Source organism: Neovison vison, chromosome 2, assembly GCF_020171115.1.
Source record: "Neovison vison isolate M4711 chromosome 2, ASM_NN_V1, whole genome shotgun sequence".
NCBI classification, from domain to species: Eukaryota; Metazoa; Chordata; class Mammalia; order Carnivora; family Mustelidae; genus Neogale; species Neogale vison.
Window position 1 is genome coordinate 240142510 of NC_058092.1, and position 17073 is coordinate 240159582.

A 17073-nucleotide genomic window follows, 5' to 3' on the forward strand; every position below is an offset into this window, starting at 1 on the left:
CAGAGGGTTTATTTCACGACACGACTAAAATGTGCACACAAAACGGACAGCGGTTCCAGGAGCCGTGGCAGAACCCACGGACTGTCTGTCCCCAGCGGCGTACGACAGTGACCAGCGGCTGCGATGGTCGCTGGTCAGTGGAGACTCAAGAGCCTCCTGCTGCCTCCGAGCACCTTCAGGCTCACAGGTCGGACGGACTCTTCCCCAGGGACCTTGACCTACCAGCCTGCATTCCAGCAGAGGGCAGAGGAAGGAGGGGGCCGGGTGGACCTGGTGTCCCGTGGGGGGGGTGGCCTTCCTGGAAACACCAGAGGATCCGTGGGGCACCTCCCCTCCTGCAGGTGCCCACTCCCGGAGGGCACACACTGGCCTCTCCTGAGGGGACCGGCCCCGGGCACCGTCTGCTTCCCGCTGGAACCCTGACCAGTAGCGCGGGAAGCACGCCAGCGTGCCCCGGTGCCGAATGCCGGACACACTCCTGGAGTCAGGCTGGTGTGAGATGGAAGCTCTTGACTCGGGCGTCCCGTTTACGCCGCCTCCACCACGTGGTGCCGGGCACGCTGGGCCCCCGCTCCTGGCCCCTCAGATAGAGCTGAGTCCCTGTGCAAGGCTGTCCTGCCCGAAGGGTGCGGCGGCAGGCTGGTCGCACGGCTCCTGAGGCCCCAGGTGGGGCTCCGCCATGCTGGTCTTTGGTCGCGGCAGGTGTGATCCAGAATGGATGGCGTCGGGGCCTGCTGTGCCCCCAGAAGGCTGGCGCTGTGTGTACAGGCAGAGCTGTGTCCTGCAGCTCTGGGTCCTGGCCTTTGGAGAGCGATGCTTGGTCCAGGGTTCTGCTGGTAGCTTGGAGACCCTCACCTAACCAGACCTGTGGGTCAGCTGCGGGGAAGCAGAACGGGCAGGCCCTCCCGCCCCCTCCCCCATGGGAGGTGCTGGCATCGGTCAGCTGAGTCCAAAGGCCCCATGGTCCAGGGGCAGGTGTGAGGGCATATTCTGGGGGGCAGCCCAGTGGCAGGTGAGGCTTTCAGTGAGCACCGAAGGATGGGGCGATCTAGAGGGTCTAGGCCTGGGAGGTTGTCCTGCTGTGGGACATGGGGTGGAGGAAGTAGTAAAGAGCCTAGACCCCCAGGGCTTGTGGACTGTGACCCAGGCCTGAGGCTTGAGGGAAACGGGCCTCTGGGCGCCTAAGAAGCAAAGGACCGGCTTTCTGCAGAGGGCACTGGGGCGCCAGAGGCAAACCCTTGCTGGGCCCACCTGGCACTTCCTTAGAGTCCTCTCTGGGAGTCTGTCCTGGCCCCAGCACGGCCTCAGATGCTCAGACAGGTGTTGGCGGGGGTTTGGCTTCCGGGGGCCTTGCTTTGCTGAACCCAAGCACTCTCGCGTCTGGCTGTGCCTGCTGGGTGCTGGGCCTGGCCGCCGTCCGCCTCCAGGGACCTGCCTCGTGGCCGTGCTGGTTGCTGGTTCCGATTTGAGATCGGGCCGGCCGTATTCACACCCCTCTTCCGTGGGGGGGCCGCCTGCTGCTGATCTGCCCGAAACACGGCTGGCTGTCCCGGGAGAGCTCTTCAGTGGGAGCGGCCGTGCGGTCCCTGAGGACCAGCGAGCACTGATTCCAGAATGTGAACCTAAACCTTAAAGAAAAGGAAAAGCTCTTGAAAGTTAAACAATGTGGCTTTTTCCCCCTAAAATAGGTCCCAAGAAGAGTTGAGTGACTTGTTCCAGGTGGGAGCAAAGTGGCCCCAAGGGTCCATGGTCTTGAGAGTGTCCAGGGAGGGGGCATGCCTCTGGGCCCAAGGGTGGGCTGGCAAGGCTCTGGGGCAGCTGCTGTGGCAGGGGTGCCCTGGGAATTACCCAGAAACCCATGATGGGCACGTGTGGGCCCCGAAATCCCCAGACTGCCTTTTGCGGACAGGTGGTAGGCACACGGGAGCCTGTGAGAGAAGCCTCTTCTCCCCAGAGCCACTAGGCCTTCAGTCTCTACTGGCTGCTGCTGTGGGGGAGGGCCGCAGTGTCCTCAGGGCCCGCCTCTTGGCTTGGTGGCCAGCACTGTCCACACCCCTCCAGGGTCCAGGATGGGGTCAGGGGAACTGGGACGGCTTGAACATCCTGGTTTGGCACATCTCTCTGGGCAGCTGGGGAGAGATGCCGGACTGCTGGTCACGGCAGCACAGGCACTGCCTTTCTGGCTGGGGAGGACCCTGACCTTGCGTTAGGTGGGGCGCCTGGAGCTGATGGGCCCTGGGCCTCTGGTAGGGTGAGAAATGGGGAGGCTGGGGACGGACTTGGGCAGGGCTGTGAGCAGGAGGCCGCCTCTGGGTGAGAGGTGGAACTGGGCTCCCTGGTTCAGAGGCAGTGGGCAGCGGTGGGAAGGGGGTGCTCAGCAGCTGGAGGTCTCTGGGGCAGGTTGGAGAGGCCTGCGGGAGAGCACTGGCTGGGGGCCAGATCTTGCCCTAGCCCGGCAGGGCCTAGGGCTGCAGGAGCCCCAGGGTGCCAAGAGCACCGCCCAGCAGCAGGCAGAGGTGGGGGCTGCTGGTGGGCCCCGCGCCTGAAGTCCATGCCCGGTAGCTGTAGACGCCTTGGCCCGTTCTGTTGCCACCTGGTCCCGCGTCCTCGTCCTCCAGGTCGTGTTCCCCCGGGCCCGGGGCTCTTCTCCAGCTGGAGCCCGCTGCCAGGCCCGCGGCCGCCCCGGCAGCCCCCGCCGCCGCCCCCGCTGCCGCCACGCGCAGGGAGGAGCCTCCGTAGCGGGGCACCGGCCTCACGCGCACCCTCGGGGCCCCGCGCGCGCTTCCGCGCAACCCTCCCCTGGCGCTGCCGCGAGCCCCTCCACGGCCTCCCTTGGCCGCACCGCTGTCGCAGAGGAAGGTGGCGGCTAGCAGCAGAGCCCAGCACGTCGCGGCCGTCCAGTTCATCTTTGTGGAGCGAACCTGCGGTAGAACGGGGAAAGGACCTCAGCTTCTGCGAGGATCAGGGAACCAGGGGCCTTGGGGCCAGGGGCTTAGGGACCAGCGGGCTCAGGGCTTGGGGACAAGGGCTCAGGGCCTGGACACGGGCTGGGGGACCAGCGGGCTCAGGGCTTGGGGACAGGAGACTGGGCATTTGGCAGTGCAGGGAGCCCTCAGCATCTGGCGGACGACTGGCTCAGGGCCAGGGTGGGCTGGGAGGGGCGGCGTTCAGGCCTAGACCGAGGGTGGGAGTCTTGTTCAGGAACCAGGAAGGGGTGACCTGGAGTGTGAGAGGGTTGAGCACCTCGGGGTTATTCTGTGCCTGGGGCTGGAGTGGGTGCAAAGGACGGAGGGTGGTGAACTCCCTGCGGTCGGGCGCTGAGGCCTGGGGGAGGGGGCCCCATGTCCTGGGCTGCCGTGGGACGACCTCCACGGCTTGGGACAAGAGGCCACACTGGGGTGGGGGATGTACTTGAAGGACACAGTGTCAGGGACCGAGGGTCCCCAGGGACCCAGATCACCGTCTGGAGAAAGGACCAAGCGTGAGCCTCTGTCAGGCTCTTCCGGCCCTTGGGGGCAGCGCGCATAGCGCGCAGACCCAGAGCGGGGGTCCTGGCCTCACCGCGGGCGCGGGCCGGCGCAGGGACTCGCGGCCGCGACACAGGGCAGACCCCGCCCCCGCAGGCCGGGACCCAGGGCACAGTTCCCTCCCGCCCCACCCCCGCACCACGCTCCACGCTCCACCCCCCACCCCCGACCGCTCAGCCGAGCAGCTGGGGCGGGGGACCGGGACGCGACGCAGGGCCGAATCCGGGCGCGGGGGATCCGGGTAGCGGCTCGACCCTCCTCCCGGGGCCTCCGATCGTCACGCGGCGCCTCCATCCCCAGCCCCGCGGGTGCCCGCCCCAGCCTTCCGGTGCTCCCGGATCCCGTCGCCCGGCCTTACCCGCCGCGGGCTTCTGTCGGAACCGCGGGCCGGAGCGGCTGCTCCAGGGGCCGCGGCAGGGCGGGAGGGAGCGGGCGGCGGCGAAGACCCTGCACCCGAGCGCCGAGTCTGGGCTGTGCGCGAGGCCTCCGCCCTAGGATTGGGGGCGGGCAGACGCGGAGGCTCATCCCCCGGGAGACGGGAAGGGAGGAGAAAGAGGCAGGCAGAGAGGAGCGCGCAGCCCCGGTCCCTTCCCACCCCTCAACCTCGCCGCACCCGTCCTAACTCCTACCCCCACCCCAGCTCCGATTCCACTCGCGTCCGCGCTACTCTGTCCCCACCGCCCAGTGAGCACAAAACCCCATCCCGATCCTCCTGCACCCAGCACCCCACCCCTCCATCCTCACCCCACCCCTCCTCCCCCCTCCCTCGCACACCCCACCCCTCTCCCACCCTTCTCACCCTCTCCGGTTCCCCATCTTCATCCCTGCCCCAGGCGGTGTCCCAGACACGGGCCACAGAATGCTAGGGCAGCCCCAGAGCCCTAGATCCTGGTGTCCAGTGCCCTTCACTGGGAGGTGCCTGGTTATCCAGGGCCCTCTGGTATCCAGAGAGGAGGTAAGGGGTGACCTTCTAACCATTCTGCAGTGCCACTGCTCAGACCCCTCAGGCAGCCCTCCCGGTGGCCACTGCCCAGCAAGGTGCCCCAGCCAGCCTCCCCAGTCCCTGCTGGATATGACCCTGGGACTCCTTGACATGGCGCCATCTTGCTCTCCACCTTTGTGGATGCCCCACCCAGCCACTCCGCCTGGGGACACCCAGCTCTCCTGATGGCTCTAGGGGTGGACTGCAGGACCTCCTCAACGGTGACCTGACCGGACGAGTTTGTTGGTGTGACGTGACCTCTCTTAGCTTCCATCAGACCCCCTCGATTCCCAGAGGCTCCGAACTGCTGCTCCACGCACAGTCCTGGCCCCCCAATTCCTGTATTGAAGGCCTGACCCCTAGGACCTCAGAATGGACACGGGGTCTTTACAGAGGTAATTAAGGTAGAATGAGATTAGGAGGGCAGGCCCTGATCAAATCTGACTGCTGTCCTTACAAGAAGAGGACATCAGACAAGCACAGCCACGTGAGGACACAGGGAGAAGGCAGCCATCTGTGGGCCAAGGTGAGAGGCCTCAGAAGGAACCAGCCCTGCGCCCACTCTGTCCCAGACTTCCAGCCTCCAGAACCATGAGAAAATGAGTTTCTAGTGTTAAGCCATCCCAACTATGGCACTCTGTTATGGCGGCCTGAGGCAAGTCATAGAGAACCTGAGGGTTTCTAAAGTCCATATGGAAAAGTAAAAGAAGTATCATATAAGTCATTTTGGAAAAATAAGATCAAAGAAGAAGGACACCCTGTCAGATATTAAGACGCTATAAAAGGTCATGGCAATAAGACTCTAGTCTGGGCAAGAAACAGCTGCGCAGGCAAACCAGGATCACTAAGAGACTCACAGAGGAATGCACACGTACCTACAGGAATGGAACAACGCGGAGAAGGGGATGGAGAGTGGGAAAGGAAAGAACCCAATGGAAATTCTAGAACTGAAAAGATACACTTATAAGCGCAGGTTAGATTTGGCAGGGGGGGTTAGTGACCTGGAAGATGAGGAGTCACCCAGAAGAAAGCCCGGGGAGAAAGCAAGACAGCAGGCTGCTGGCACACAGGGGAGGCTGCCGCATGCCCGCCCCCGAGGACCCCATGGGGACCCCATGTGGACGCGGGGAACCAAAGGAGAGCAGCGGAGGGCTGGGGCAGAGGCAGTGTTGAGGGGCACATGCCGGACATTTTCAAAACTGATGAGGCAAGGCACAAGTCTGGAAACATCACACACACTCTAGACGCGATAAAGACAGAGAAAAGCACACCCTGGGGACCAGGCACCACACTTCTTGTCGGAAGACCTTGAAAGCTTCCAGAAGTAGGGGAAACCCAATTACCTAAAAGGAGTAAAAACAAGCTGACTTCTCCACAGATGTAGGGAGCAGCTGACAACCCAGAAGTGTGGTTACAGAGCTGATGACAGCAGTGGTCCGAAGCCAAGAGGCGCAGAAAGTGTCACACAAGCAGCCACGAACGGAAGGGAGGCTGACACAGCTCTGCTGCCATCAGACCGAGTGGACTCGAAGCTTGACCGAGGAAGGCAGAAGTGTCACTGAAGACAAAGAGTAATACTTCTTAATGAAAGAGGTTAAATTTAGGAAGATGACAGCACAGTTCTAAATTTCACGTACTTAACGACATAACCTCAAAATAATAAAGCAGCACAGGAAGAGAATATTTACAGCACCAAATCATTCCCATGAATTCAAAACTCTCAACGCCAAGCCAGCCGGCACGCCTGCAGATACACGCGTACTGTCCCAGGGCGCACACCAAACACGTCGCGCCCGGGGCCAGGGCAGGGGAGGGCTTGGGGTGTGGGAAGCAATGGGTTCGAGTCAGAACCACTCGCCCTGACCAGGGACAGCAGCCCAGTAAGAAGGAAGGTGCTGGATCGACTCAATTTCTGCCACTAAGTGCCAGAGAACAAAGAAAAGGCAGAAAAGCCAGGTATGGGCATGCCGTCTACTCACTAGACACATCAAGTTTTAAGTCAAATGACAGTCCTGTTTCTGAGGAAAGGCGGCAGGTGTGTGGCCTGTGGTGCCGTCTGGCCTTGCCCACACACTTCATTCACAGTCCGGCCAGCCGAGGTTGGTTGCTTAGGCAATGGAGGCCATCCACATGGGCTCAGGAACAGGGCAGGTAGGACCCAGGAGGGCCGGGAAGTGGGGCTGGCCACCATGGAAACTGGCCCTGTCCCAGGTGGTGAAGGGAGTGCAATGAAGTGGGGTCTTCCTAGGAGCTGGGGTCTCTGCTCCTCCCGGGCTGAGGGCCCTGCTGGGGAGCTGTTCCCCCTCAGGTGCCGATGGGAGAGGTGGCAGGAAGCTTCGGCTTTACCCCGTTTGTCCAGATGCTCTCATGGACACCCTGGGTTCCTGGCAGCTCTGGCTCAGAGTGAGAGAGCGGGCCGGAGGCTGGGAGCAGACAAGAGGAGAGGCATTAGGGAGCTCTGCCTCCTGTAGACGGTGCTCAGGAGGGACCAGGGGCTCAGAGGAGTTTGGTCAGAGCCTCCCTGATGTCTCGATTCCGCAGGCAGTAGATGAGGGGGTTGAGCAGTGGCGTCACAACTGAGTAGATCACGGACACCAGCTTGTTGCTGTCGAAGGAGCTGGCAGCGTGAGGCCGGGCGTACATGAAAATGGTGGTGGTGTAGAAGGTGGCCACCACCACCAGGTGGGAGGCACAGGTGGAGAAGGCTTTCCGGCGGCCCGCCCAGCCCGCGATCCTCAGCACTGTGACCAGGATGTGTGCGTAGGAGACCATGGTCACCAGCAGGGAGGTTGCGAGCACAGCCAGGGCTGCCGCGAAGTCCAGAATTTCGATGGTCGTGGTGTCCGAGCAGGAGAGCTGCAGCAGGGGTGAGATGTCGCAGAAGAAGTGGTTGAGGACATTGGGGCCACAGAACCTGAGGCGGGAGATGAGAGCCATGGACACGAAAGAGGCCAGGAAGCCGCCCAGCCAGGCGCTGAGGGCCAGGCGCAGACAGAGCTGCCAGTTCATGGCGGCTGGGTAGTGCAGTGGGCGACAGATGGCCAGGTACCGGTCACAGGCCATGGTGGCCAGGAGGAAGCACTCGGAGGAGCCGAGCGAGAGGAAGAGAAACAGCTGGGTGAGGCATCCTGAGAAGGAGATGGTCCTCACCCGTGCCAGGAGGCCAGCCAGCAGCTTGGGGACGGTGACCGAGGTGTAGAGGGTCTCCAGCACGGACAGGTTGGCCAGGAAGAAGTACATGGGTGTGTGCAGTTGCTGGCTGGCTCGGATGGTCAGCACGATGACCAGGTTCTCCAGGATGGTCACCAGGTAGATTGTGAGGAATAACCCGGAGAGCAGCCCCCGAAGGTGGCACAGCTCTGGGAAGCCCAGCAAGATGAATTCTGTTACCAGGGTCTCAGTGGAGTCGTTCATCGCCCTCCCTGGTGGGGAGGTCTCTTCTGAGCACCCTGGAACAGCAGAGAGACGCAAGTGTGCTATGTCCGCTCTCCAAGGTGCTGCCCTACTGACCTGTCTCCCCAGCCCCCAGTCCAACATGCAGTTTCCCAGATCCAGCACCGGCAGAGGGGCCTTGGGTGCAGACACTCTTACTCCTGATCTCCTACAGAAGCTGCAGGCGTAGGCTCTTCCTGCACCCCCCCCCAGTACAGGGCCAGGTGTGTGTGCATGCACGTGCACATGTATGCACAAATGCCCATCCTTCCAGGTGCACTCACACCCCCTGGGTGTGCACTTCTTACACACTCCCAGGTGTGCACCCCCCTCCACATCTCCTCTGCAGGTGCATACATACTTCCACACACACACCCCTAGGTGTGCCAACACACACAGCAAGAGACAAGACCCATTCTGCCCACTGTGTCTTTTCAGGCTGTGTCCCTGGGCACTTTCCTGGCCTCACCCAGGTCACCTTCCAGAAGAATGCTCCTTCCTGTTGTTCCTGCCTGGGGAAGGACACCACTTCCGTCTGACCACCAGTGAGCTCTCTAGGGCTGAGCCAAGCTGCCAGGGGGTTTGCAGAAGGGAGGGGGGCTCATCCCCAGCTCTGATGTCCTCAAGTAGACTATGCCTGAGCCAGCCTGAGGCCTTTAACCTGTGTTTTCTGAGGAGCAAAATGGCTATTTAGGGGGTCGACAGAGCGGTCCACTCAGAGCCGCTAAGGGGCTGTGGTGTTTGGGACTGAAGTTAGGTGTCTGAATGACGGCCCCGTATCTCAGGGAGAGGGTGACCATCCCCACCGGCGGCCCAGGGGCTCTTCCGGGCTTTCCCGCCGCTGCGGGGGGAGGGGGAGCCGGCAGCTCCCGCTCACCCCGGGAGGGACCGCGCTGGTTCAGCTGTCCACCCCCCTCTGAGCTGGTGGGGGCACAGGCCCCGGTGCGGAGAGATGAGGACCGCCCCCCAAATTCTTGGCGAAGTGTCTGCAGGACAGAGGGTGGGGCCTCGGTCGCTGGGACCCTCTTGGACCCGCGGGCTGAGGCCGCCGGGGGCCGGGGTCCTGGAGCTCCTGCCCCGCGCTCTGTGCCGCCCAGGCGGACGGAGGGTGTTGGAGACCCTCCCGGAACCGGCCGCCTGGCCTTCCCCAGGCCCCTGCCTCAAGAACAACCTTGCCCCCGCACAGGATGCGCGGCCTCCGCCGGGTCTCCGCAGGTCTCCGAGGGTCTGGGGAAGGCTCGCCGCATCTCCCTCGGCCCCGCTGCCTCTGGACCCGGGTGGCTTTTATCAGGCTCGCTCGCGGCCTCGCCTCCCTCCCAGGTGCGCGGCTCCAGGTCGGAGGACTCGGACCGCAAATTCCCACCGGCGCGGGACTCTCGGGACTCTCCGAGCAGTTTGTGAAGGGGCGCGGCGGGGTCCCCAGAGGGATGGGTCCGTCCTGCCCCCTTTCTCCTCGGCCGCAAATAGGTCTTTGCAGGTCGCCTGCCCTCCAGGCGGCCAGGCGCGGAGGAGGCGGGTCCGCAGACGCGCCCCCGGTCCCAGGGCCCTTCCGCGGACGTTCCGTTGCTTCTTTTTCAGGCGCGCCCTTTACCCATCTGGTTGCAAAGTAACGCAGCTAACCAACCACCTGTAAACCTCAGCTCCTTTCCTCCCCGACCCTGCGCTCCCCTCTCCCAGGCCCACGCTCTGGGGTTCCGCTGCTGCTTCAAGTGTTCTAGTTAGGACAAGATCTTTTAGTGCCGCCTGTGTTCGGACTGTACGGAAGGGTGTCCTGCTCTATGTTGTCCTTCAGGTCTTGCCTTTTCCTGTCACTGAGATCCTTGCTCTTCTTGGCAGCGGCATTTGCTTGGGGTCCGCCCGTCTGGGCAGCTGGGGGGCTCTGGCGCCTTCTGCCTGGCCCCTCTCCCTGTCTGCTGGCTTGAAAATGTCGCAGAGAGCCAGGAAAGCTGAAACCATCTCTTCGCTTCCCTTCTCTCAGGGTCACTATCTTTTCATGGCCTCACGTTCGGGGTCTTGAAAACCACTTTTTTTTTCTTTCACAATTTTGTCTGTTTCCTTCCAGGTGGGACGGTAAATCCAGTTTCTGTATTCCGTCTTGGCTAGAAGTGGGGGTCCAAGTGCAGCCGTCCCTTGCATCACACCTGCCTCAGTGTCCCCGAGCTCCGGTGTGTGTGTCCTCCCTTTGGCTCCCAAACCATGCGTGACACCCGGAACTCCTGTCCCTTTACCCGCCCTCTAAGGACACGGTCCTGCACTGCCTCTTGTGCAACATCCAGAAACAGCTGTTAAACACATGCAGAATCACTGTGCAAGGAGCCGCTGACCTGTTGCCCAGAGTGGCTGTGCCACTTTGCCTTTGTTATAGAGTTTGAAAAACTGTCACTCTAAAAAGTTTGTAGGGGTATCTCCTTGTGGTGTTGGGTTTTTTAAAAAGATTAAAAAAAATCTTTTAAAAGATCTTTAAAAACAGTGTGGGGCTCGAACTCACAACCCAGAGATCAAGGGTTGCACGCGCTGGACTGAGCTAGCCAGGTGCCCCTCCTAACGGTTTTTACCAGCATTTCCCACTGACTCCTGCTGTTCACTGTGTGCTCACTACCCAGTCTTCAGTGAAATGCCCGTTCAACTCTAACACCCACTCGCTTATTCAGTCGGTTTCTTTACCTTTCAAGTTTGAGAATTCTAAATTCTGAGCACAGATATTCCAACAGGGATTTGATTTGTAAGCCCCCCCCACCCCCGCCACACTCCCAATCATGGCTTGTATTTCGACTCGAACAATGGTCTTTCAAAGATCAGAAGCTCTGCAGTTGATGAAATCCGGTTGTACTTTTTTCTTCTATGGATTGTGTTTTTAATGTTGTATTGAAGAAGTTTTCGCTGTATGAACATTTTCTCCATATGTCTAAGGCTTCATACTTAGGTCATTGGTCCATGTTGAGTGTGGGTTACAGAGCGAAGTTCATTTTTTGCATATGGATAGCTGATTTCCTGGCACTGTGTGTCGAAGATTGAATTACCTTTCATCTTTGTGTGGGTGTCATTTCTGGATTCTCTAGCCCATTCCACTTCTACATGTTTATCTTTCCCTAATACCACACTGATTACTACAGCTTCATGGGCCTCGCAACTGGGTTGAAGTACTATAGCTTCTCTGACTTTGTTCTTTTTTCCAAATACCTTTGGCTCTTTTAGCTCCTTTTCTCTTCCATGAATTTTAGACTCAGCTTGTTTGTTCTATAAAAATTCTGCCAGAATTTTTTTTGAATCTATAGGTTAGGTTGGGAACATTAGTGTCTTTACAATATTCTCCAATCCATGATCATGGTACATTTCTCTATGTAATTATGGTATCTTTGATTCCTTTCATGAGTGGTTTATAAGTTTTAGCATCTTTTGCAACTGTCTTTCTTCAGGTTATAGATACTCTTTTTTAGTTCCTTTAGGATGTGTTTTGTTTGTTTGTTTTTTAAAGATTTTATTTATTTATTTGACATATAGAGATCACAATTAGATAGAGAGGCAGACAGAGAGAGAGAGAGGAGGAAGCAGGCTTCCTGCTAAGCAGAGAGCCTGATGCGGGGCTCGATCCCAGGACCCCAAGCTCATGACCTGAGCTGAAGACAGAGGCTTAAACCACTGAGCCGCCCAGGCGCCCCCTCCATTTCCCATTTTTATTTTAATTTTTTAAATTTTTATTTAAGCTCTAGTTACTTGACATACGGTGCAATGTTGGTTTCAGGAGTAGAATTCAGTGATTCATTACTTACATACAACACCCAGGGCTCATCACAGATGCCCTCCTTTTTGTTTGGATTGCCTTAGTTTCTATCCAATGTCCTTTTTTTTTGGTCCCAGGATCCAATAGAGGATCCAGCATTACATTCGGTTGTCATATCTCGTTAGGCTCCTCTTGGCTGTGGGTTTCTCAAACTTCCCTTATTTTTATTTTTATTTTTTATGAACTTGACAATTTTTTAAAAAATATTTTATTTATTTATTTGACAGACAGAGATCACAAGCAGGCAGAGAGGCAGACAGAGAGAGAGGGGGAAGCAGGCTCCCTGCTGAGCAGAGAGCCCGATGCGGGACTCGATCCCAGGACGCCGAGATCATGACCTGAGCTGAAGGCAGCCACCCAACGACTGAGCCACCCAGGCGCCCTGAACTTGACAATTTTGAGGCGTTCTGGTTATCTGTTTTGTACAATGTCCCTCAGCTGGGATGTGTCTCATGTTTTTCACATGACTAGATAAGGACTGTGAATCTTCAGAGGAAGACCATAGACGAGAAGTGCCATCCCAGTACACCACCTCAAGGGCACATGTTATCTGCACGGAGGGCCATGGCTGGTCCCTGGCTGAGGCCACGTGTCGGGTTTCTTCACTGTCAGGTTACACACACCCCCTCTATACTGCCCTCTTTGGAAGGAGGTCGCTGTGCACAGCCCGTGTTGAAGGGGTGGGAAGTTGTGTTCTCCCTCCTGGAGAGAGGAACATGTACACAGATTATTTGGAATTCTTCCTCGTGGGACGTTTGTCTGTTCTTTCCATTTATATCAGTTTATATCATTAGAGACTCTTGGATAGCTGTCTCATACCTTGGGTTATGTTCCCGTACTACTGTGCTTCTTTTCTTGTTGGCCTAGCTGTGGCTGGCAAGAGCACTCAGCTGTTTCCCGGCCCCTTTGACATACCCCACCGTTGTGATTTTGTCTTTCCGAACACTTATTACATTTCTGGCACGAGGCGACGCGCCAGGCTCATCCTGCAGTCTTCCTTTCCCAGCTGTGGATTCAGCTGTTTCCCCGAGGATATCCGGTGCTTTGTACTAGACACGGACACCTGGGCCCCCACTAGGTAACCTTGTTGCTCCTGAGTGTTGTGTCCTCCAAGCCCTCCCAGCAGACAGAGAAGAGAGGGTTATGTGTGCATATTTGTCCAGTCACTGCACACATCTACAGCCACTTCTGTACGGAGCCACCTGTACCCATGCTACGTTGAGCACAAGATCTTACCGACATCTCCCCTAACCCACCTCTAATCCACCACTGTGTGGTCATTCCAGCCTCTTGCCCTTACTGGTCTGTACATCCAACATCTGCCTACTTGACTCTTCAATTCCAGTGAACATGCCTGGTGGGAAAAGGACGGTTGACTTGTCAGCTGGGGTGCAATGCTCGCGTGGTTTCTCTTCACTCATTTCCAAGGTTATTCAGATCCGCACCCTTACACCCCACTCCTATGGTCAGATTGTTTGCCACTTTCTGCATTCCATCCCAGATCCCCAAATGTTCTGAGCGACTTTTTAAAAATTTGCACACATTGGAATTCACTTCTTGTGTGGTAAAGTTCAATGGGTTTCAACAAGTATCATGTCTCCATCATTACACGATCCTACAGAATAGTTTCCCTGCCCTAAAAGTCCTCTGAGATTTACCTTCTAAACTCTCCCCTTCTCTGAATTGGCCATTTTACTATCTCCGTAGTTTTGACTTTCCCAGAATGTCATATGACTGGAATCATACTGTGTCCAGGCTTTCCAGACTTTATCCATTCACCTATTAAAGGATGTATTGGTTGCTTCTAGTTTTGAGTCACTTTGGGTAAAGCTGATGACAACATTCCTGTGCACCTTTCTTGTGTGGTCGAAGTGTTCAGATCAGTTGGGTAAATACCTAAGAGTGTGATTGTTGGATCACGTGCAAGAGTATGTTTAGTTGTATCAGAAGCTGCCAAGTCACCCTCCAGAGTGAAGTTATTGTTTCACTTTCTGACTAGCAATGTTGCTCTGCACCCGAACCACCATTTTGCATAGTCAGGTTTTCGAGATTTAGCCATTCTTATAGGCAAGTAGTAGTATCTCGTGTTAATTTGCAATTTCCTAGTAACATATTTTGTTGACAACTTTTCATTTCATATGCTTATTCTCCATCTGTATACCTTCTTTGGTCAGATGTTAGAGGTGTCTTTTTGGTGGAGCAGACAGAAGAGAGTGAGAGCGTGGAGAGCAGGGGCAGAGGCGGAGGGAGAGGGAGAGAATCTTCAGCAGACTCTGTGCTCAGCACAGAACCTGACACGGGGCTTGGTCTCAAGACCCCGAGACCATGACCTGAGCCAATATCAAGAGTCAGACACTTAGCTAAGTGAGCCACTCAGGTGCCCTTAAAGGTCTTAATTTTAACAATTTTTCAGAAATTTAAAAATTTTCTTTTATGATTCACATTTTCTAAAGGAAATTCTTGGCTACTCTGAGGTCAGAATAATATGCATCTATAATATTCATGGATATGTTTTAAGATTTCCTTCTTTTAGGCATTTTTTCATTTTCCTTTTTTTTTTTCTGAAGTGAAATTCGCACAACATAACATGAACTAGTGAGAGCATTTCAGCAGGATTTAGTGATGTTGTGCCCTTGTGGTCTTGGTCTGGGTTCAGCGTGTTCTCTTCGCCCCAAGAGGAAGCTCTGTGCCCCGTTCTTTATTCCTCTCTCTCCAGCACTGGCAGTCACCGGTTTGCTTTCTGTCTGTGAAATACCCATTGTAACGGGATCATGCAGTACGGAGTGTATGGTGTCTAGCTTCTTTCCATTAACCATGTTCTCAAGGTTCGTCCATGTTGCAGCATGGCCAGGACGTCACTCCTTTTTATGACTGAATACATTCCATTGGAAGGATTTAACACATTTTACCTCTCCACTCATCTGTTGATGGGTGTTAGGGTTGTTTCTACTTTGGGCCACGGTGAGGGGTACTGCTCTGAACAGTCATGTACAAGTGTTTGTTTGCATATTGGTTTTCAGTTCTCTTGGATTCTATGAGTGGGATTTCTGGGTCATATAATAATTCTATGTTTAACTTTTTGAAGAATTATTGCAGTTTTTCACAGAGGCTGCACCATTTTACATTCCCACCAGCAGTATACGAGGATTTTAATTTCTGCACATTCTCACCAACATTTGTCCTTTTCCATTACAGAAAGTATAGGCATTATGGTGGGTGTGAAGTGGTATCTCATGGTTTTGATTTGCATTTCCCTGATGACTAATGACACTGAGCATCTTTTCCATGTTCTTGTTGGCCATTTGTATGTCTTCTTTGGAGAAATATTTATTCGAGTCCTTTGCCCATTTTAAAGTTAGATTGTTTGTCTTTTAGTTGTTGAGATGTGTTTTTTAAAAAAATATGTTCTGGATACTAGACCCTTATTAACACAAGATTTGCAAATACTTCACCCATTTTGTGAGTCATCATTTTAATTTCTCAGTAATATTCTCTGATGCACAAAAGTTTTAAATTTTTATGAATGCTGATTCATCTCTTTTTCATTTTGTAGCTCTTGGTGTCATATCCAAGGACCCTTTCCCAAATCCAAGGTCATAAAGATTTGATCTTATATTTTCTTTAATGAGTTTATAGTTTTAACTAATCTATTTTCACTGTTGATCCATTTTGAGTTAATTTTGGCATATGGCATGAGGTCGAGTCCCAGCCTCCGTCTTCTGCAGATGGATGCCAGCCGTTTGTTGGAGAGACTGTTCTTTCCCTATGGAATGGTCTTGGTACTTTGGTCAAAAAGTAGTTCATCCTAGATATGGGCTAATTTCTCGACTCTCGAATCTATTCCAATGGTCTGTAGGTCTATTCTTATGCCAGTACCACACTCTTTTGATTACTATAGCTTTGTAGTAAGTTTTGAAATCAAGAGGTGTGAGTCCTACAATTTTGCTCTTTTTCAAGATTGTTTTGGTTATTCTGGGTTCATTGCCAATCTATATTGATTTGAAAATCATTTTCTCAATTTTGCAAGAAAAGGAAAAATGTCATTATTATTCTTTTATTTACTTTATTTATTTTTTAAAATTTTATTTTATTTTTTGAGTGTTCCAAGATTCATTGTTTATGCACCACAACCAGTGCTCCATGCAATCTGTGCCCTCCTGAGTACCCACCACCTGGTTCCCCCATCCATCCCTCCCATCCCCTCCACAACCTTCAGTTTGTTTCTCAGAGCTATAAAGAACTCCTCAAGCTCAACACCCAAAAACCAGATAATTGTGTCAAAAAATGGACAGAAGACATGAACAGACACTTTTCCAAAGAAGACATACAAATGGCTAACAGACACATTGTTATTCTTTTGAAAACTTCTTTATTTAAATTCAGTTTAGTTCACGTATACTGTATCATCAGTTTCAGGGGTAGAACGGAGTGATTCATCAGTTGCATGTAACACCCCGTGCTCGTGCCATCACGTGTCCCCCTTAATGCCCGTCATCCAGTGACCCCATCCCTCTACCCCTCCCTCAGTCTCTTGTGGTTTGTCGTCCTCTTTATTTTCATCCTATTTTATTTTTCCTTCCTTTCCTATTCATCTGTTTTGTTTCTTGAATTCCACATGAGTAAAATCGTATGGCATTTGTCCTTCTCTGACTTATTTTACTTAGATAATACTCTGTAGTTCTAGCCACCTTATTGCAATGGCAACATTTCATTTTTTTGATGGCTGGGTAATATTCCATCATATATATATGTATATACATTACACACACAGAGACACACACACACACACCATGTCTTCTTCTTTTTAAAAGATTTTATTGATTTATTTGACAGAGAGAGAGAGAGATCACATATAGGCACAGAGGCCGGCAGAGAGAGAGGAAGGGAAGCAGGTTCCCGCTGATCAGGGAGCCTGATGCGGGGCTCAATCACAGGACCCTGAGATCATGACCTGAGCCGAAGGCAGAGGCTTAACCTACTGAGCCACGCAGGAGCCCCACACCACATCTTCTTTATCCATTCATCAGTTGATGGGCATCTAGGCTCTTTCCATAGTTTGGCTCTTGTTGATAATACTGTTATAAACACTGGGGTGAATATGACCCTTTGAATCATTATGTTTGTGTCCTTTGGATCAATACTTAGTACTGCAAGTGCTGGGTTGTAGGGTAGCTCTACTTTTAACTTTTGGAGGAAGCTTCATACTGTTTTCCAGAATGGCTGCACCAGCTTGCATTCTCACTAACAGTGTAAAAGGGCTCCCCTTCCTCCACATTCTCACCTGTTTTCTTGTGTTGTTAATTTTAGCCATTCTTTTTTCTTTAAGATTTTATTTATCTATTTGAGAGAGA

General features: G+C 54.2%; 2 protein-coding genes across 2 annotated transcripts; both read right to left on the reverse strand.

Annotated features, from left to right (window-relative positions):
* Positions 1 to 2365: 2365 nt before the first annotated feature.
* Positions 2366 to 3986, reverse strand: SPRN (shadow of prion protein). The gene is made up of 2 exons (XM_044240788.1): positions 3886 to 3986; positions 2366 to 2921 (listed from the first exon to the last, which is right to left on the reverse strand). The coding sequence occupies exon 2, from the start codon at positions 2904 to 2906 to the stop codon at positions 2463 to 2465; it is 444 nt and encodes a 147-aa protein (XP_044096723.1). The 5' UTR covers positions 2907 to 2921; positions 3886 to 3986; the 3' UTR covers positions 2366 to 2462.
* A 3019-nt stretch (positions 3987 to 7005) lies between these two features.
* LOC122899059 (olfactory receptor 6-like) lies at positions 7006 to 7923 on the reverse strand. Its single transcript, XM_044236729.1, has one exon. The coding sequence runs from the start codon at positions 7921 to 7923 to the stop codon at positions 7006 to 7008; it is 918 nt and encodes a 305-aa protein (XP_044092664.1).
* Positions 7924 to 17073: the final 9150 nt, after the last annotated feature.

Coding starts and splice junctions, on each gene's coding strand:
- SPRN (XM_044240788.1), bottom strand. CDS start 2,906: ATGAACTGGACGGCCGCGACGTGCTGGGCTCTGCTGCTAGCCGCCACC.
- LOC122899059 (XM_044236729.1), bottom strand. CDS start 7,923: ATGAACGACTCCACTGAGACCCTGGTAACAGAATTCATCTTGCTGGGC.